We start from the raw sequence: 14,237 nt of genomic DNA, 5'->3' as shown, positions 1-14,237 counted from the left end.
AGACTCATAAACCCTCAAACATTACACATTTATTCATTTCATTGCCAGCATTTAGGACTGCTAGTGGCAGTGGGGGCTGCAAACACATGTATTAAAATTAATTTGCTTGATCGGTCCCATACAACTGCATGTGCAATCTGAACTAAATGTATGAACTCAGGTCCACTTGAGGTAAGGCTTGGGAAAGAGTATGTTTTGGCACATAAGATGATAATCACACTATAGTTAGAGTAAAACAAATACATATAAAAATAAAGTCTTAAACCTTTGCTCTGGTCAAAAGTCGAGTTGCATGAGTAGCAACAAAATGTCAGTGCATTTTTAAGTAAATACAGTAGATAATGAGCATTGTGTATCCCATGATTAGCTGGTAATAAATCTAAAATAAAAGGAAATCTAGATAAAATTTCAATGTGCTTAATTTACTTGTAAACATAAGTTATTTTCTTTATAACTTAGCTGATGTAGCATTAAGAGACCTATCTCAGTGGATGACTTAAAAAACCCCAACAACAAAAAACGCACCCTGCTATCGTTATCACAACTGACAGGTTTCCACAAATTAACTATACTGCAATCGCATTTGTGGTGCTTTATGTGAATGTGCAGTTATTTCTCTGTTTGGTTTGGAGTGTAGTATACATTTCAAGTATACAGCAGGTGGTCTCAGTGTCATTGTTTTCATAGATTTCTGTCAGTGGGCGATGTAGCTCTGCAGAGCGTCCAGGATGAACTGGAGGCTGCGTTTGTATAGAAACGAGTCCTTCCTCTCTGGTTTGCAGATGTTTAGGTGATCTACGTCCACTTCAATGAGCTCACCAATCCCGAGATCTGAAACCACAACACGATGAGACGCAAGACACTGCTTCAACTATGTGTTGTTGTTTTTTTAATATTTAAGCTGTACATTTCAGACATTACAGTATTTGGAGTTACATACTTGCTGACTGCGTTGGTACCACAAGTATCTTGATCATGGGTCCAATGTTTGTCGGTAGAGTCTCTGCAAAGCTCAGCACCTTGAAATCCTTTTCTTTGGCCAGGTTCAAGAAGTTGTCATTCAGGCTGCGCAGAGCTGGTGAATCTTAAAACACACACATCAATTCACATTAGATGCTGAAAGAGTTCCATAGACCGCAGAATTCATCATATTCACTGACCTTTACAGAGTTCTCTGACTTCTATGGAGGGGAAGAGAAGATATCTAACATTGACAGAGTACTCTGCCATGAAGGTGCCGTAGTGAGGAACACTATAAAACATAATCCCTTTGGTGTTCTGTAATAACCCATGCATGTCTGGGTCCTGTAAGGCATCCAGCAGCATTTTCTTTACAAGCAGTCCTGCAAGAGAAACCAAATGCAAGAGGATAGATTAGTAATTTTTGTTTTTCAAATTGGATTCAAGGGATCTGCATAAAAGTCCGACATGCTTGTGGAAGGAAAGATGTGGGAGAAATACCTCCCATACTGTGGGCTACCCAGACCACAGGCCTTTCTCCAACTCCCGCCAGCTTTAACTTCTTTAGCAGCTCCTGACTTCTGTAGGCTAGAGACTTCCTGGAGAGACAGATAGTCAACCCTTTTTAATCTGTTGGAGTAATTAATCCAAGGGTACCCGACTTTGCAAAAATATTCTATTTTACCAAGAATAGCACCTTAATCACATGTAGACCTATAAAGAAACTACAGACTTATAGTTGTTGTTTTTTTTACCTCTGATTCTCAGCAGGACACTGGGCCATCCAGTCACTTAGATGACTGTCATACTCCACCGACAGCACTCTAAGATTTGGACAGTCAGCAGCCAACCATGACTGACAATAAACAGTGATAAAACAACACGGAAGAACACTGAGATAAATCTTAAGCTGTGTGAGACCTCAGAAACACTGGAAAACACTGAAACAATCCATTAATGTAATGAGAGGAATTAGGTGCCTTTGTTACCTTTGGCCAGCACTCTGTATAGTCATCTTCGCGTTTGGCTGCCTCCTCTTCCTCTAATGCATTGCGGTCCTTCTGCCTCCACGTCTTAAAAGCTGCCCCTAGAATCCCGTGGATGAACAGCACGTCTGCTTTGATTGGCTGACTGGAAATTGAAAACATTGTCAAAGATGACGGTTGGGTTATAACAATAAAATAATATGACGTTAATGCATTATGTAATAACTGAATTTGTTTTCCTACTTGCTACGTGTTTGTGGGTGCAGGATATAGACGCCATCTGGGTATTTCTCTTTTACTGTCTCCCTGTCCAGGTTTGCAAGAGCGCGAGCTGCGTGAGACGCCTGCATGATGTGAGGGCACTGCATCATCTCAGCCAGGACAGACACCCAGCCTGCAAGTGTTTTATGGGTAAAGTAGGGGGAAAAAAACAGGAAAGTGTGAGGAGTACGATAAAATTTATAAGTTGGGGTGGATAACTATAAAAGTAAACACATTTTTTGTGATGGTGAAAATCGAATCTCTAATTGAAACAAGCACAACATATATTTTAGACCTTACTTTCATAACATCTTTAGCGCACCCAGTCAGGATTACACATAATCAGAGCTGTCTCCAGTTTATTCAGATTAGTTACAGACTTACCGGACTGGGCTATGGCCTGATGGGCACCTTCATTGAGAGCCAGGTTTCCGATGATGCGAACAATGTTCCTCTGAATCTTCATAGAGTCTGTTCTGAGCTGATAAACCCTCTGGAGAAGCTGTAGACCTCCGTTGGCAACTATGTGGTCACAGTGGCTCCTTACCTGCAGATCACAAAGTATTAACCACAAGGCAACATCCAGACAGCGGGCGCATAGAATTGACCTTAATACACTGCTACAATGACCACAATGAGTAGTAAGTAAATAATCAAGCCACCGACTCCAGACTAAATCACCTTTGGATGCACAATGATGATGATTACCTTTGAGTGCTGTACCAGTGCCTGCAGACAGAAGGACTCCACCTTCTCAGAAGGAACAGAGGTAAGGCTCTGGGCATAAGGCAGCCCATTGCCACCAAAACTCCACAGACCACCCTGAACAATGAAGCGCACGTGTTAATGACAGGATATAGAAACTAGCTTCTTCTTTTTTTCTTTATCACATCCCAGTGACTGTTTTTAGTTTTAGACCTGGCCTTCCTAATGACTGTACATGTATGTGTACATCTGTGATTGTTACCCTTTGTGCTGCCAAGGACTGAGTGCTCTCTCTCAGGGCCAGTGAGGTAAAGTACCGAACACATTTGTCCACCTCAGTTTGAGGCAGAGATGCCAAAAGCTGCCTCAGTCCGTCCTCCGCTGACAAACCCTGAGAAGATCACAGCACATCTGTGAGGTAGGCATTCAAATGGTAACTATCCTAAAAAGTAGATTTGAGTACCTCCTCCAAATCAGGCAGTGCAGGTGGGTGACGGAAAAACCTCAGGTCTACCTGAGGCATCCGGGCCAAGCCCACTGCTGTCCGATGGTCTATAACCTGGGCTGCCGTCTGGTACTGGTAATCTGGATTATTCAAAACAGGTGTGATCTAAGACCAGAGCAGGTCTCTGTTGTGTATCAAATTAACGTGACAGGAAACTTTTAGGGTCCTTTACCATGCCAGTGGTGATTGTCTGCAAGCTCCTGAACAGCCTCTAGTCTGATGGCTTTGTTAGCTGACTGTGTCTTCTTCAGCAGGACCCACAATGCCACCTCATGTGGGTCAGCATCCACATGACTGAAGTGCTCTAAGACACAAAATTACGGAACAAACTGACCGTCTGAACATTTACAAAATAAAAGTGGAGACGTGTTCTACTAATTCCTTTTAGCAATTCTAACTACAACTAAAAGGTTAACTACTAGTGTCTACTGCACCACCTTTTAGATTACTACAAGAGCTAATGAGCTACAGTACAAACCTTGCAGGAGTGAAACTTGTGTCATCAATTTGGCAGCTATTAATTTGTAAAAGGTTAAAGTAAACAAAAGTGAATGTAACTTTTTGTCTGCGGATTTAAAACTACAGGTGGCTAAAAACAAAACAAAAAATCTCAGACTTGTTTATTCCACTCACTTTTACAAGATCCACACCACTGTAAAAGCTATGTGGCATTCAAAACAGGATGTGCATGTGCAAAGGCAGGTGTTTCCTTTGGTCTCTGTGCACATATGTCACATAAAATTGACTAAATGACTACAGTTTTCTGAGCATAAACACTTGCCCTGCTATTGGCAATAATACTTTTCAGTTCAAGAAATATTAGGGGCATTATCGTGTATCTGTCTATGTTATTGGTGAATTGGTGTTTGTTAGTTTCTTACCATCGAGTGATTGCAGTAAAAGCCTCGAGGATATTTCCACAAACCGTCTTGCTGCTTTATGAAGTTCCCTCCTTGCTTTGTGTGTAAGTCCTGGAAGAGATGCAGAAAAAAACAACTAGCCACTACTCTCTTGACAAAATTTAGAACTGCATTTCTATAACATTATAAAGACAACAGAAACCATTTAGAAATGCTTCCCTGTAGAGGTGGCTAATTAATCAAATTTGAGTCAGATTAATTTATATTTCCATTTTTATAATAAAGATTCTGTTTTTTATCTTTCACTATAAATCCATCTCATCCTTATAGCATTTGCACCTCCCTGAAAGCCTAAACACATTCCCTGCTATACTGTTGTGTGTTAAGTTCACATGTATTTATTTTAAGTTAAAAGTGAAGTAGCGCATTATGAGTGATTACTGCTTAAAATGATCATGATCATATGTTTCGGCATAGTCAAGCCGCTTATATTTGAGTTTATAAGTTGATTGTGAAAGCTTCCACTAAAAAGGTCGAGGAAGTAAAATCACCCAACACCAAATGGCCCAAAGTCCTGGCAGGAAAGGGAAGACAGGAAGAATGAAGGCAGATGTCACTGCCCCACTGAACATAAAAAACTCAACAACACTTTCTCATACAAGAACAAAATGGGGCCACTCAGCATATTTGTCAGATAATGCCCTCCCACAGTAGGGAAGAAGGAACATGTCCAAAACCCAGTAAATTTAAATTAAAAATCTAAACAGGTCTTACTACATTTATAGGCTAGTGGAAATATATAAATAATTTATACAGCAAAAGAGGTTAAAATGACAGATTTAGTACAAGAAGAAATACTGCAATGCCAAATGGGAGATGCTACATTTGACCTTGTGTATTTTCACAACAAAACGTGTAATTCGTCCCAAAATACGTCCGACACTAGATGGAGGTATGTAGAAACAGAATGTGAATATTTTGATGCAGTGAGAAAATGTAGAACTACAAACACAGTCGTACAACAGGCAAAAACATCAAATATGAGACTCCGTGATGCATTTATAAATGTACTGTTTATTCTGGGATTGTCCTACAAACACCAGCCAGGGTTTGGTGAAAAGTTGTGACTGAGTCCAGCAACAAAAGATATATAATGTGTCATGTTACCCATGAGGTTGTTTAGGATAGCATTAATTACCTCCAGTTAGGTTGTCTTTTTCATCTGAAGGAGTGGCCCTCAGATAGATGTACGACTTGTTCTTCTCCTGAAGAATTGCACTAGTGTCAATGGTCACAGCCTTATCCAAGGCTATCACCTCATAAGTAATAAAAAGACAGCCCCTGCAGAAAGGAGCATGTTTAATAAGCTATGGGACAGAGATCATTCTTCTCTCACACGCTGCATAAATCATTCTTTTAATAATGTAGCTTACCCCAAGACAACTGCGCCAGTTACTTTAGCAACTTTCCCTAAATGCCAGCGAAGAGGAAGATCTTTATTTTCAACGTGTTTATTGAAATTTATTGTACAAGATTGCTGATTTGTCTAATAACTTACTTAAATCTTTCCACTGAAGCACTTTCTTCACACTAGGCGGCCCAGCTGTGCTCAGCCTCCGACAACGGATCCAGCGCAGAGCGGCTGCGGACATCCTTCCCCTGTGTGCCCTCCCAGATGTGCGTGTGTTAACCAGACTGCTGTCCAACCTATCTGACCAAGTCACAGACGTGAGGACAGTGTCTGATAAGGCACATAACGGTATGTCAACGCAAAAACGACCCGATAATTACATTTAATGTTATCATGTCAGTTTAAACACTTAGCAGTGCTAACATTTAACTCGTGACAGTGCTAATGGTGAACTAATCTAAAGCATTAATATAATCAAAGACCATTAGCTAAACGTTAGCTAGCCACACAGATGGGTGTAACTGACAGCTGGGCTAAAATTACTTGAGTAAATAACATAAACACCGGTAAGTCTCCGCCATAAAGCCAAAGCTGGCATGAACACCCAAACGTAATCCGGGTGAAGCTAAATGAAGCCTTAGCTGCCACTAACTTGGTGGAGATTAGTTAGCATTTGGCTATGATTGTTCTAGCTCTGTGCAAGGCACCCAAACGGCTAATGGAGTAACCCGGTGGACATGTAGTGGATTAATGTCCATTTCTGATAAGCGAGTTTACCGTATTTATCGATGGACACGTTTTAAAAGAACTACGATAACGTCCTCCAAGACTGCAGCCGGTGTAAATAAACACAACATAAATTTGTCCCACAAATAATACGTCATCCACTGCAACAGTTTTTTTTTATTGACCGCTTTAGAGGTTCGGTGTGTGAACTGCAAGATTACGCAAAAACGACAGTGTAAAAAGTAAATATGTCACGGGGGGAAAGAGGAGGGGCGAGAGTAAGAGAGGCATCAAATAAAGACGGTAATACTGTTACAATGCGATATTATAAAATCAAAAATGTTTATAGCCTTCTTGTTGCGGGAAGGATAAATTGTGGTCACATAAAGTTTAATTTCCATTCATGAAAATAGGGAAGTGTGGCTTCTTATTGGAGAACTGCAATTTATGGATGTGAAATTTGGCAATATCAGCAAACTGATAAGAATAGATGGGTTAGAGGAGGGGTGTCAAATATAAGGCACAGGGGCCAGAAATAAGCTCATGAACACTCCAATCGGGCCTCACTGGACAGCTTTAGGAAATGCGAAGAGAGTCTGTTTTAGTTTGACTTTTAATATAATTTTGTATCACAGATTTATCTTTACTGCTAAATACCTCCTATGTGGCCACACCTAAGTAATTAGGTAACAGATAATAAAAAAAAATATATCAGAAAAGTTCCTTTTCTTCACTACAGAAATTAATGGGTTTTTTTTAACAATGGATACAAATAAAGGACGTGTTCTGTGAATAAACAAAAACTTTGTGTTTTGTAATCACAGGATTGACAAAGATATAGCTACCAGAACCTTTTCTGTAATTTTACACGTTTATTTCTTACAATTTAATTCTCATACATATAGATTTCTTTCATTCACTACAGCAGTGGATGAATCTTTATTATGTAGAAAAAAACTGAGATGTTCTGTTGAAATTGTGCTTCTTTGTCAAATATTAAGATAATATTCAATAATCGAATAACCCATTATGAACGGACAGAAAGAAGAGTTTCATTGGTCTGGCCCACTTAAGATCAAAGTGTGCTGTATCTGGCTCACAGTTTAAAATGAGTTTGACCTCCTTTCTCTTTCTCAGTCAAATATGTACCAGATTTATTTAAAGTAAAAATTTGACAAAATGTTATTAGAACTAAAACCAGTAATGTCTTTTCTACAACTCTTTTCCATAAGTACAAGACAAAAATATATATAGGAGGACATCTGTGGGAAGGTCTGACAAAAAGAGCAAAATATATCTATCTAAACAGAAGTGTATTTTTTACATGCAGTAACATATTTGTTATTACATGTTTTTTACATTTTATTTGCATTTTTAACATATCATAAAACTTTTAAAAACTTAAACACAACTCAAAACATTGTTCTTTCTTCTCAAAACTGATTTCTTTAACCAAAACAACACGCACATACCTTTACATTCCTACAGAACATCAAAAACCAAATTCAGAAATTCAGGAAACTACTATAAAAATTATTTGTGTATTTTTGGCCATGAAGCTACATATTTAAATCCATGCAAATGTGTAAGAGTAAGTTTATTTTTTCTTGTTCTGGTGAAGTGTAGGGAGTTTTGTCCAAATATAGCATTTACAGTTCTACATATATCTCAACACCAGTGTTACCTGTTTCATGTAGTATATGGCAAAACTCAGTAATTCCACCATGTAATGTTAGTACAGTGAGAAACATTGCCAAGAAAATCAGTGCAGAGATACAAAAAGGTAACAAAAGAAGTATTTATTGGTTACTATAATACAAAATGTCCCACTGAGCAGCTGCACACATTTCACTGGAAATATTGGCATGGCTGAGCCTTCCTCTTCCTCCTCGTCCACGATGGCCTCCGCTGCCTGCTAGTCTTCCTCTTCTACACTTGAGGCCTCTTTTATACTCTGACACATGACTGAATTGTTCTTCTAGTTGAGTTTGAGGAGGTGCATGACGAGTGAGAGGAACTGGTAATGATTGTGTTGCCTTTTGAAGGCCAGTGTTTTGTAGGTGAAAAAAGCGTGTTGAATAATGGATTTGTGTGTCCGAAATGTGCAAATCTTGGATTTATAATGATATTTGAGTGAGACCAGTAAAATTGTGCTAAGAGTTTGGCATTTTGGAGTCATGTTTTTAGATTTGGTTGTATAGTTCTTTTTTGTGTGTATTAAATGTGGCAAACTAATTAATTTAGTTTCCATAGTAGGTTTGTTTGTTTCGGTTTAGTTTTTAGTTTGCATTGTTTAAAAATTTTAAGTTTTAGGTTAGCTTTTATTATTATTTTTCTGTCTGGCTTTAGTCAGCTGTAAATACCTTAGCGATTATGTGTTTTGCCATTACGAGTGCTGCTCATCGTTTGGTCCTGTAAAGTTTAAGAGCTCTGTAGGGATTGTGTCCTTCACCTTTCAAACTTTACTGTTGTACACAAGTTCCTTCTTCAGGAAACAACAGTTAGGACAGTAATAAAAATGACAGCACAGCTGCACTGTAAATATAGCAGTCTAACACAGCTATTACTATTATTGTATTCTGGCTTTTTTTTGCTCTAGAGTGCATTACTGTGGAACAACACTATAGTCTTGAACTGTTGGTAGCTCATATTTGAGTGAGTGCTAGGTTGAACTGCATTGTAAGGTGACTACCTTGACTTTTATGAAGTGTGCTGGAGAGGTTTCATGAAAATCAACATAGTAGCAGTTCATAGTACAATGGTTCAGACATTTGCTTGCCATGCAAAAGGTCACTGGTTCAGTTTTAGCTGGAGATTAAAAGCCCATTTGTGCTTGTACCAAGGGAGCAGCTGAAAGTAGCTATAGGTGGAGTGGTAAAGGACAGAACCCATTACATTTTGAGATTGCTCAGTATCCTTTCTTTATACCCAGAGGCCTTATTGGAAGAATTATTCACTTTTTTTTATATATTTTGTGTCAGCTTATGTGAAGAAATGGTTGTCCTGCCGAGTCCCTCCAGACCTGTTGCAGACCAAAATGTCTGCACTGAAAAGCCTTTTTGAGTCTTGCTTTATTGCATTAACTTAAGAGCAGAGTCCAGTAAAATACATTCAAAACATACAGAACAAAAATTCTTATACCTAATGCCCACATTTTCTCACATGTCACATTCGCAAGTGCTGTTCATGCAAACACATAAACAAAATCATCTTGAATATGTGATTCAGAAAATAAAAAACATCAGGTCCATTTAACCAAGTTTTCATCATGAATTTGATAAAACATCAAATAGTCTAATGCACTTTATTAACTACAGGCTTACACACACTTTTTATTTATCTTTTAAGCTTCACGTGTACAATCATTACATCTTTTCTTGCATAGTTATTATACGACCTGCACGGAGAAAGCATATGTCTTGCCTTACATTATAAATAATCACCATTGACAGGATGCAACACCATTCAAATAACTTTTTACAATTTCTTTTTTTGTATAAAAGTATCTAATGATGAAAGGCAAATATGTTTATAAATATATAGCAGATTTGCTAAAAATTATGTAATTTCAGGAAGTTATTGTGTTAAGCAGGGCACTTAGCTGAGCTTGGCCTCTTTGTTTTCTCCACTCCAGCTCCACCTGATCATAAAAATCATTATAGATTTAGTCCAGTTTGGAAATCCATTCATCTCCCAATTAGTATCAGCCAGTGCTGCTTTCACTCCTCTTAGGTTCGGGTTTCCTGATAAGCTCTGATTATGCTCTCATAAGCTGGAGGTGGGGTCTGCGTAGCATGAAGACCTCTGACACTGTTCCCCCAAAATGACTCTGGTCTTGGTGGGGTGGCAGCTGGCTGGGCTACGCTTTGAGCTGATCCAGTTGATGTAGTCAGAGGTGGTGTACGTGGCAGTGTGGTTTGGCTCCCCTCCTCTGCCTCTCTTGCAATTTGGCTGCACTGGAGGAGCGGGTGGAAGGTGGAGCCCCTGAAGCTGGATTTATGCGCCATTGCGTCAAAGTGATCTTGAGAGGAAGTCTGGCGGTGAAAGGTGAAAGCAGCTGTCACTAAGCTGTTGTTGCTTCGCCGGTCATAGCTGCTGCTGCGGTTAAAGCCTGGACGATGGCGGGAAGAAGTGTGCGAGCGGCGATGCGGGCGGCGGGTGATGCTGGCAGAGCCTGCTTTGTGTCGGGAAAACCAAGTAAGCATCACATAAACTAGGGCGCCCAAGAGAAGGCCCACTGCCACAGAAGCACAGAAAGCTATAATCAGGTGGTCTGTGAAGAGAGAAGCATACCATTTAAAAAAGGATCATTATAAAATGATCTGTGCTGTAGTATCTTTTTTATATCGCAAATATTCCCATTACAAGTCTGTGAAAAAGTGTTTGCTCCCTTTCCTGCTTTCTTCTTTGTTTATATGCTTTAAATCATTAAATGAAATTGTAATATTAGACAAAGATAACCTGAGTAAGTATAAAATGCAGTTTTAAATTATGGTTTAATTTATTAAACCATCATTTTGTTATTAATCAGTTAATTCATGATTCCCTGTGTGAAATCATGAATGAACTGTGATTAGCCAAATTTTTTCAGAAGTTCACTTCAGTTTCACAAGCCACTCTTAGGTTTGATTACTGCCAGACCTGTTGTATCAAAGAATTACTTAAATAGAACCTGCCTGACAAAGTGAAGCAGGCTAAAAGATTTCAGAAGACAGCACATCGTGCCAAGATCTAAAGAAACAGCTGAGAATCAAAGTCATTGATATCTATCAGTCTGGAAAGGGTTATAAAGCCATTTCTAAAGCTTTAAGGCTGGGAATCTGAACTTGGAACAGCGGTGAACCTTCCTATGAGTGTCCGGCCTACCGAAATTAGTCCAAGCGCACATACATAACTTATGGAAGGAGGTCAGAAAATAACCAGGACAAAATCTAAAGAGCTGCAGGGTTCACATGTCTCAGTTACACGTAGAATTCATGACTTGGCAAAAATGGCATCCAAGAGAGAGTTCCAAGGAGAAAACCACTGGTGACCAAAAAGAACACTTGTCTTGCACTGCCAAAAAACATCTTGGTGATCCCCAAGATTTCTTGAAGGCTTGAGTACCTTTACATCTGGCATACAACTAACACATCATTTCATAAAAAGATCACCACACCAACAGTAAAATAAAATTCTAAAGGAGAATGTCTGGCCATCAGTTCATGCCCTAAAGCTCAAGTACACTTGGGCTATGCAGCAGAACAGTGATCTAAAACACATCAGCAGGCCCACCTCTGAATAGACAAAAACAAAAATGTAGGCTTTGGAGTGGCCTGGTCAAAGTCTTGACTTAAATCCCATTGAGTCTTTTTTGACATGACCTTAAAAAGGCCATTGATGCTGGAAAATCCTCCACTGTGGCTGAATTAAAACAATTCTGCAAAGAAGAGTTTGCCAAAATTCCACCACAGTGATGTGAAAGACTGATTACCAGGTATCACAAATACTTGCTTGCAGTTCTGTGTGGCAAGTGTGGAACAACCAGTTAATATTTCTACAAATGCATATAAAATTGACAAAAAGATACATTTAGATACATTTTTTGATGCTCTCAATACAACATCAGAAATTAATTTGGATCTAAATATCCTTCTGGATCCACACAGTCAATTAATGCACAGGTTGGAGGGTTTTTCAGCTTTGGTGAAGTTATACATCCTCACTGCTCTTATGCACATGCAGTGCATCTAAATATCCTTTATGGTCTTTTTTTTAATAATCCACTGTGAATGCAAGGGATTTAATGTGTGCTAGGAAGAAACTGAGAATTGCCAGACGTGTCTTGAAATATGGTGGCCCTTGACAAAATAATAATAGGCTTTCCTCTGCCTGTGTTTAACAGATTGAGCGTCTTGGAGAAAACAAACCAACTGAGTTTCATTTCCACACACGCACACACAGACAAAAAATGAAAAGCTGTTGACATATTCTTGCTCTGTGCTACTTTGCCTTGGATAAAGCCAACTGAGCATGCTTGAGAGAAGGAAGAGAATGTAGCAGATGAGACAAATACCACTGGACTTATGCCAGGAAAAGAAATCGGGTTCCCCTCAATAAAATGTTCAAAAAGTTTGAACCTGCTTTGTTACTAGACCACATTTCCACAAGTTTTTTTTTCTCTAATTTTGGAAAATGGAGGGCAGACGCTAGTAAAAAGTCATCTGGAAATACCATTAGGGAAAACTGAAAAAAAGAAAACATCAGCAGCAAGTATGTCTGTGTAGGTTCTCAGTCATCCAGGTTATGGTAATCTAAGGAGCTTAGAAAGAAAAGTGACTGGATTGACATTAACATTGATTCAGTAGGTCACATGATAGGGTGAGGTTTCACCTTAAAACTCAGATAATGACCTACACCTTTGTTCATTTGATGAGGCACCTGATCAATAGTGGGTCAAGTACCCTCTTAAGGGAAAACTCCCACTAGGGCTTAAATACCTGGGACTCTCCACCATTTGGTTTTAGAACAGAAGAAGATTCTCGGATGAAAGGTGAAACGTCCTCAAGAAACTTAAAGAAGTCCAGTCGCTTTTCTTTCCACGCTCCTTAGATGAGCACCAAACAGATCGAGCATTCTTAGAAGTCTGAAAAGGTTTCTTTGAATATTCAAATTTGGATGATAAAGCTTGGTTCAAAAAGGCACCAGGCCCGCATATTACATCTATTCTAGGAGGCGATTCAAGCTTGAATTCCTGAAGGCACCAATCAGAGCAACCACATGAAACACACCAGCTAAAAGAGAAAGAAAACTCAGAAAACTCAGAAAACTCACCAACGTCGGCAGGCTGAAGCATTTCCAGAAGGAAATTTGTGTTGTTCGCAGCCATGACTTAATCTGCTTTGTCAAAGGAGAGGAAGAGAGACTGAAGCTCAGTTCAGTCTGTCTGTTCCTCGTCTTCTCCCTTCTCTCCTGTCAATTCTTTCCTGTCCTTTTTTATGATGGGTTTTCCTGTCTTTCTGTCCCGTCTCTTTTTCTGTTCCCCCTACTTTCTCCCTCTTCTCCTTTGCTCACTTTCCCTGTCAGTAACGTCCGACTTCCTCAAAAGGAGACTCAGCCCAGACGCTCGCAGGGCTGGCAGCTAACTCTGACAGTCAGCTTGTTTATGGAAGCGGAAAACTACACTGTCACATTTCCTGCTTTTCTGCTGGAAATTAGCAACAGGAGGGGCTTATCTACTCAGGACAGAGATCCTGGAGGTATAGAGACGGGGTGTTTCTGTAATCACTTCCTCTCTCATCATTTCCTTCAGGTTGATTAAAGTAGAAGAAGGATCACCACCGCAGGAGTTAGTCCTTCAGCTGTTACCATATGAGAGTCTATTACAATCACAAATATTTTTCTTCCTTTCAGAAATGATAAATATTTCAATCTCTTCTTTTTTTTCTTCCGTCACAGAGACCCCAGGCGACAAGCCACCACCTTGCACCAGAAGTTACATTTCTGGGGCTGTAAGGGGCATTGAAAGGCAAATCTCCAACTGAAAATGGTGATTGTAATTTTGCACGTGTCTTTAACTGCAGCATTTGTATTGGTAAACTCAGTGTTTCTTCGGTGCCTCTCTCTCTATCAAAACCAAAGTTGCCTGAATTTGAGAGATTCATTAAAAAAATGTAATTTGATAAGAAAGAAGAGCTGCTCAGCTGCTCTTTTGATACACCAACATTTTTATTTCAAGTTCTTTTTTACCGCCTTCTCTCAACAAATCAGGATATAATGCACTGAAATGAATCTCTGTGTTTTTGATCCCACGCTAAACTAAGGAAAAAGAATAGCAGTCAAAT

At 39.3% G+C, this 14,237-nt stretch overlaps 2 protein-coding genes across 5 annotated transcripts; both read right to left on the bottom strand.

Annotated features, from left to right (window-relative positions):
- Positions 1-9: 9 nt before the first annotated feature.
- serac1 (serine active site containing 1) lies at positions 10-6,590 on the bottom strand. Of its 4 annotated transcripts, XM_004541715.3 has the most exons (18): positions 6,466-6,590; positions 5,836-5,984; positions 5,711-5,747; positions 5,476-5,618; positions 4,299-4,388; positions 3,896-3,931; positions 3,590-3,721; positions 3,376-3,497; positions 3,175-3,303; positions 2,916-3,029; positions 2,592-2,754; positions 2,190-2,340; positions 1,950-2,091; positions 1,716-1,816; positions 1,462-1,559; positions 1,161-1,343; positions 941-1,084; positions 10-831 (listed from the first exon to the last, which is right to left on the bottom strand). In XM_004541715.3, the coding sequence occupies exons 2-18, from the start codon at positions 5,927-5,929 to the stop codon at positions 695-697; spliced, it is 2,016 nt and encodes a 671-aa protein (XP_004541772.2). In that variant the 5' UTR covers positions 5,930-5,984; positions 6,466-6,590; the 3' UTR covers positions 10-694. The 4 variants fall into 4 exon arrangements, with proteins under 4 accessions (XP_004541772.2, XP_012771771.2, XP_012771773.2 ...); XM_012916317.4 differs by lacking the exon at positions 3,896-3,931; XM_012916319.3 differs by lacking the exons at positions 5,476-5,618; positions 5,711-5,747.
- A 1,138-nt stretch (positions 6,591-7,728) lies between these two features.
- myct1a (myc target 1a) lies at positions 7,729-13,560 on the bottom strand. The gene is made up of 2 exons (XM_004541718.5): positions 13,228-13,560; positions 7,729-10,687 (listed from the first exon to the last, which is right to left on the bottom strand). The coding sequence occupies exons 1-2, from the start codon at positions 13,280-13,282 to the stop codon at positions 10,143-10,145; spliced, it is 600 nt and encodes a 199-aa protein (XP_004541775.1). The 5' UTR covers positions 13,283-13,560; the 3' UTR covers positions 7,729-10,142.
- Positions 13,561-14,237: the final 677 nt, after the last annotated feature.

This window comes from Maylandia zebra, linkage group LG15 (genome assembly GCF_041146795.1).
Source record: "Maylandia zebra isolate NMK-2024a linkage group LG15, Mzebra_GT3a, whole genome shotgun sequence".
NCBI classification, from domain to species: Eukaryota; Metazoa; Chordata; class Actinopteri; order Cichliformes; family Cichlidae; genus Maylandia; species Maylandia zebra.
The sequence above is the reverse complement of the archived record's forward strand: the minus strand, read 5'-3'. Positions and strand labels throughout refer to the sequence as shown.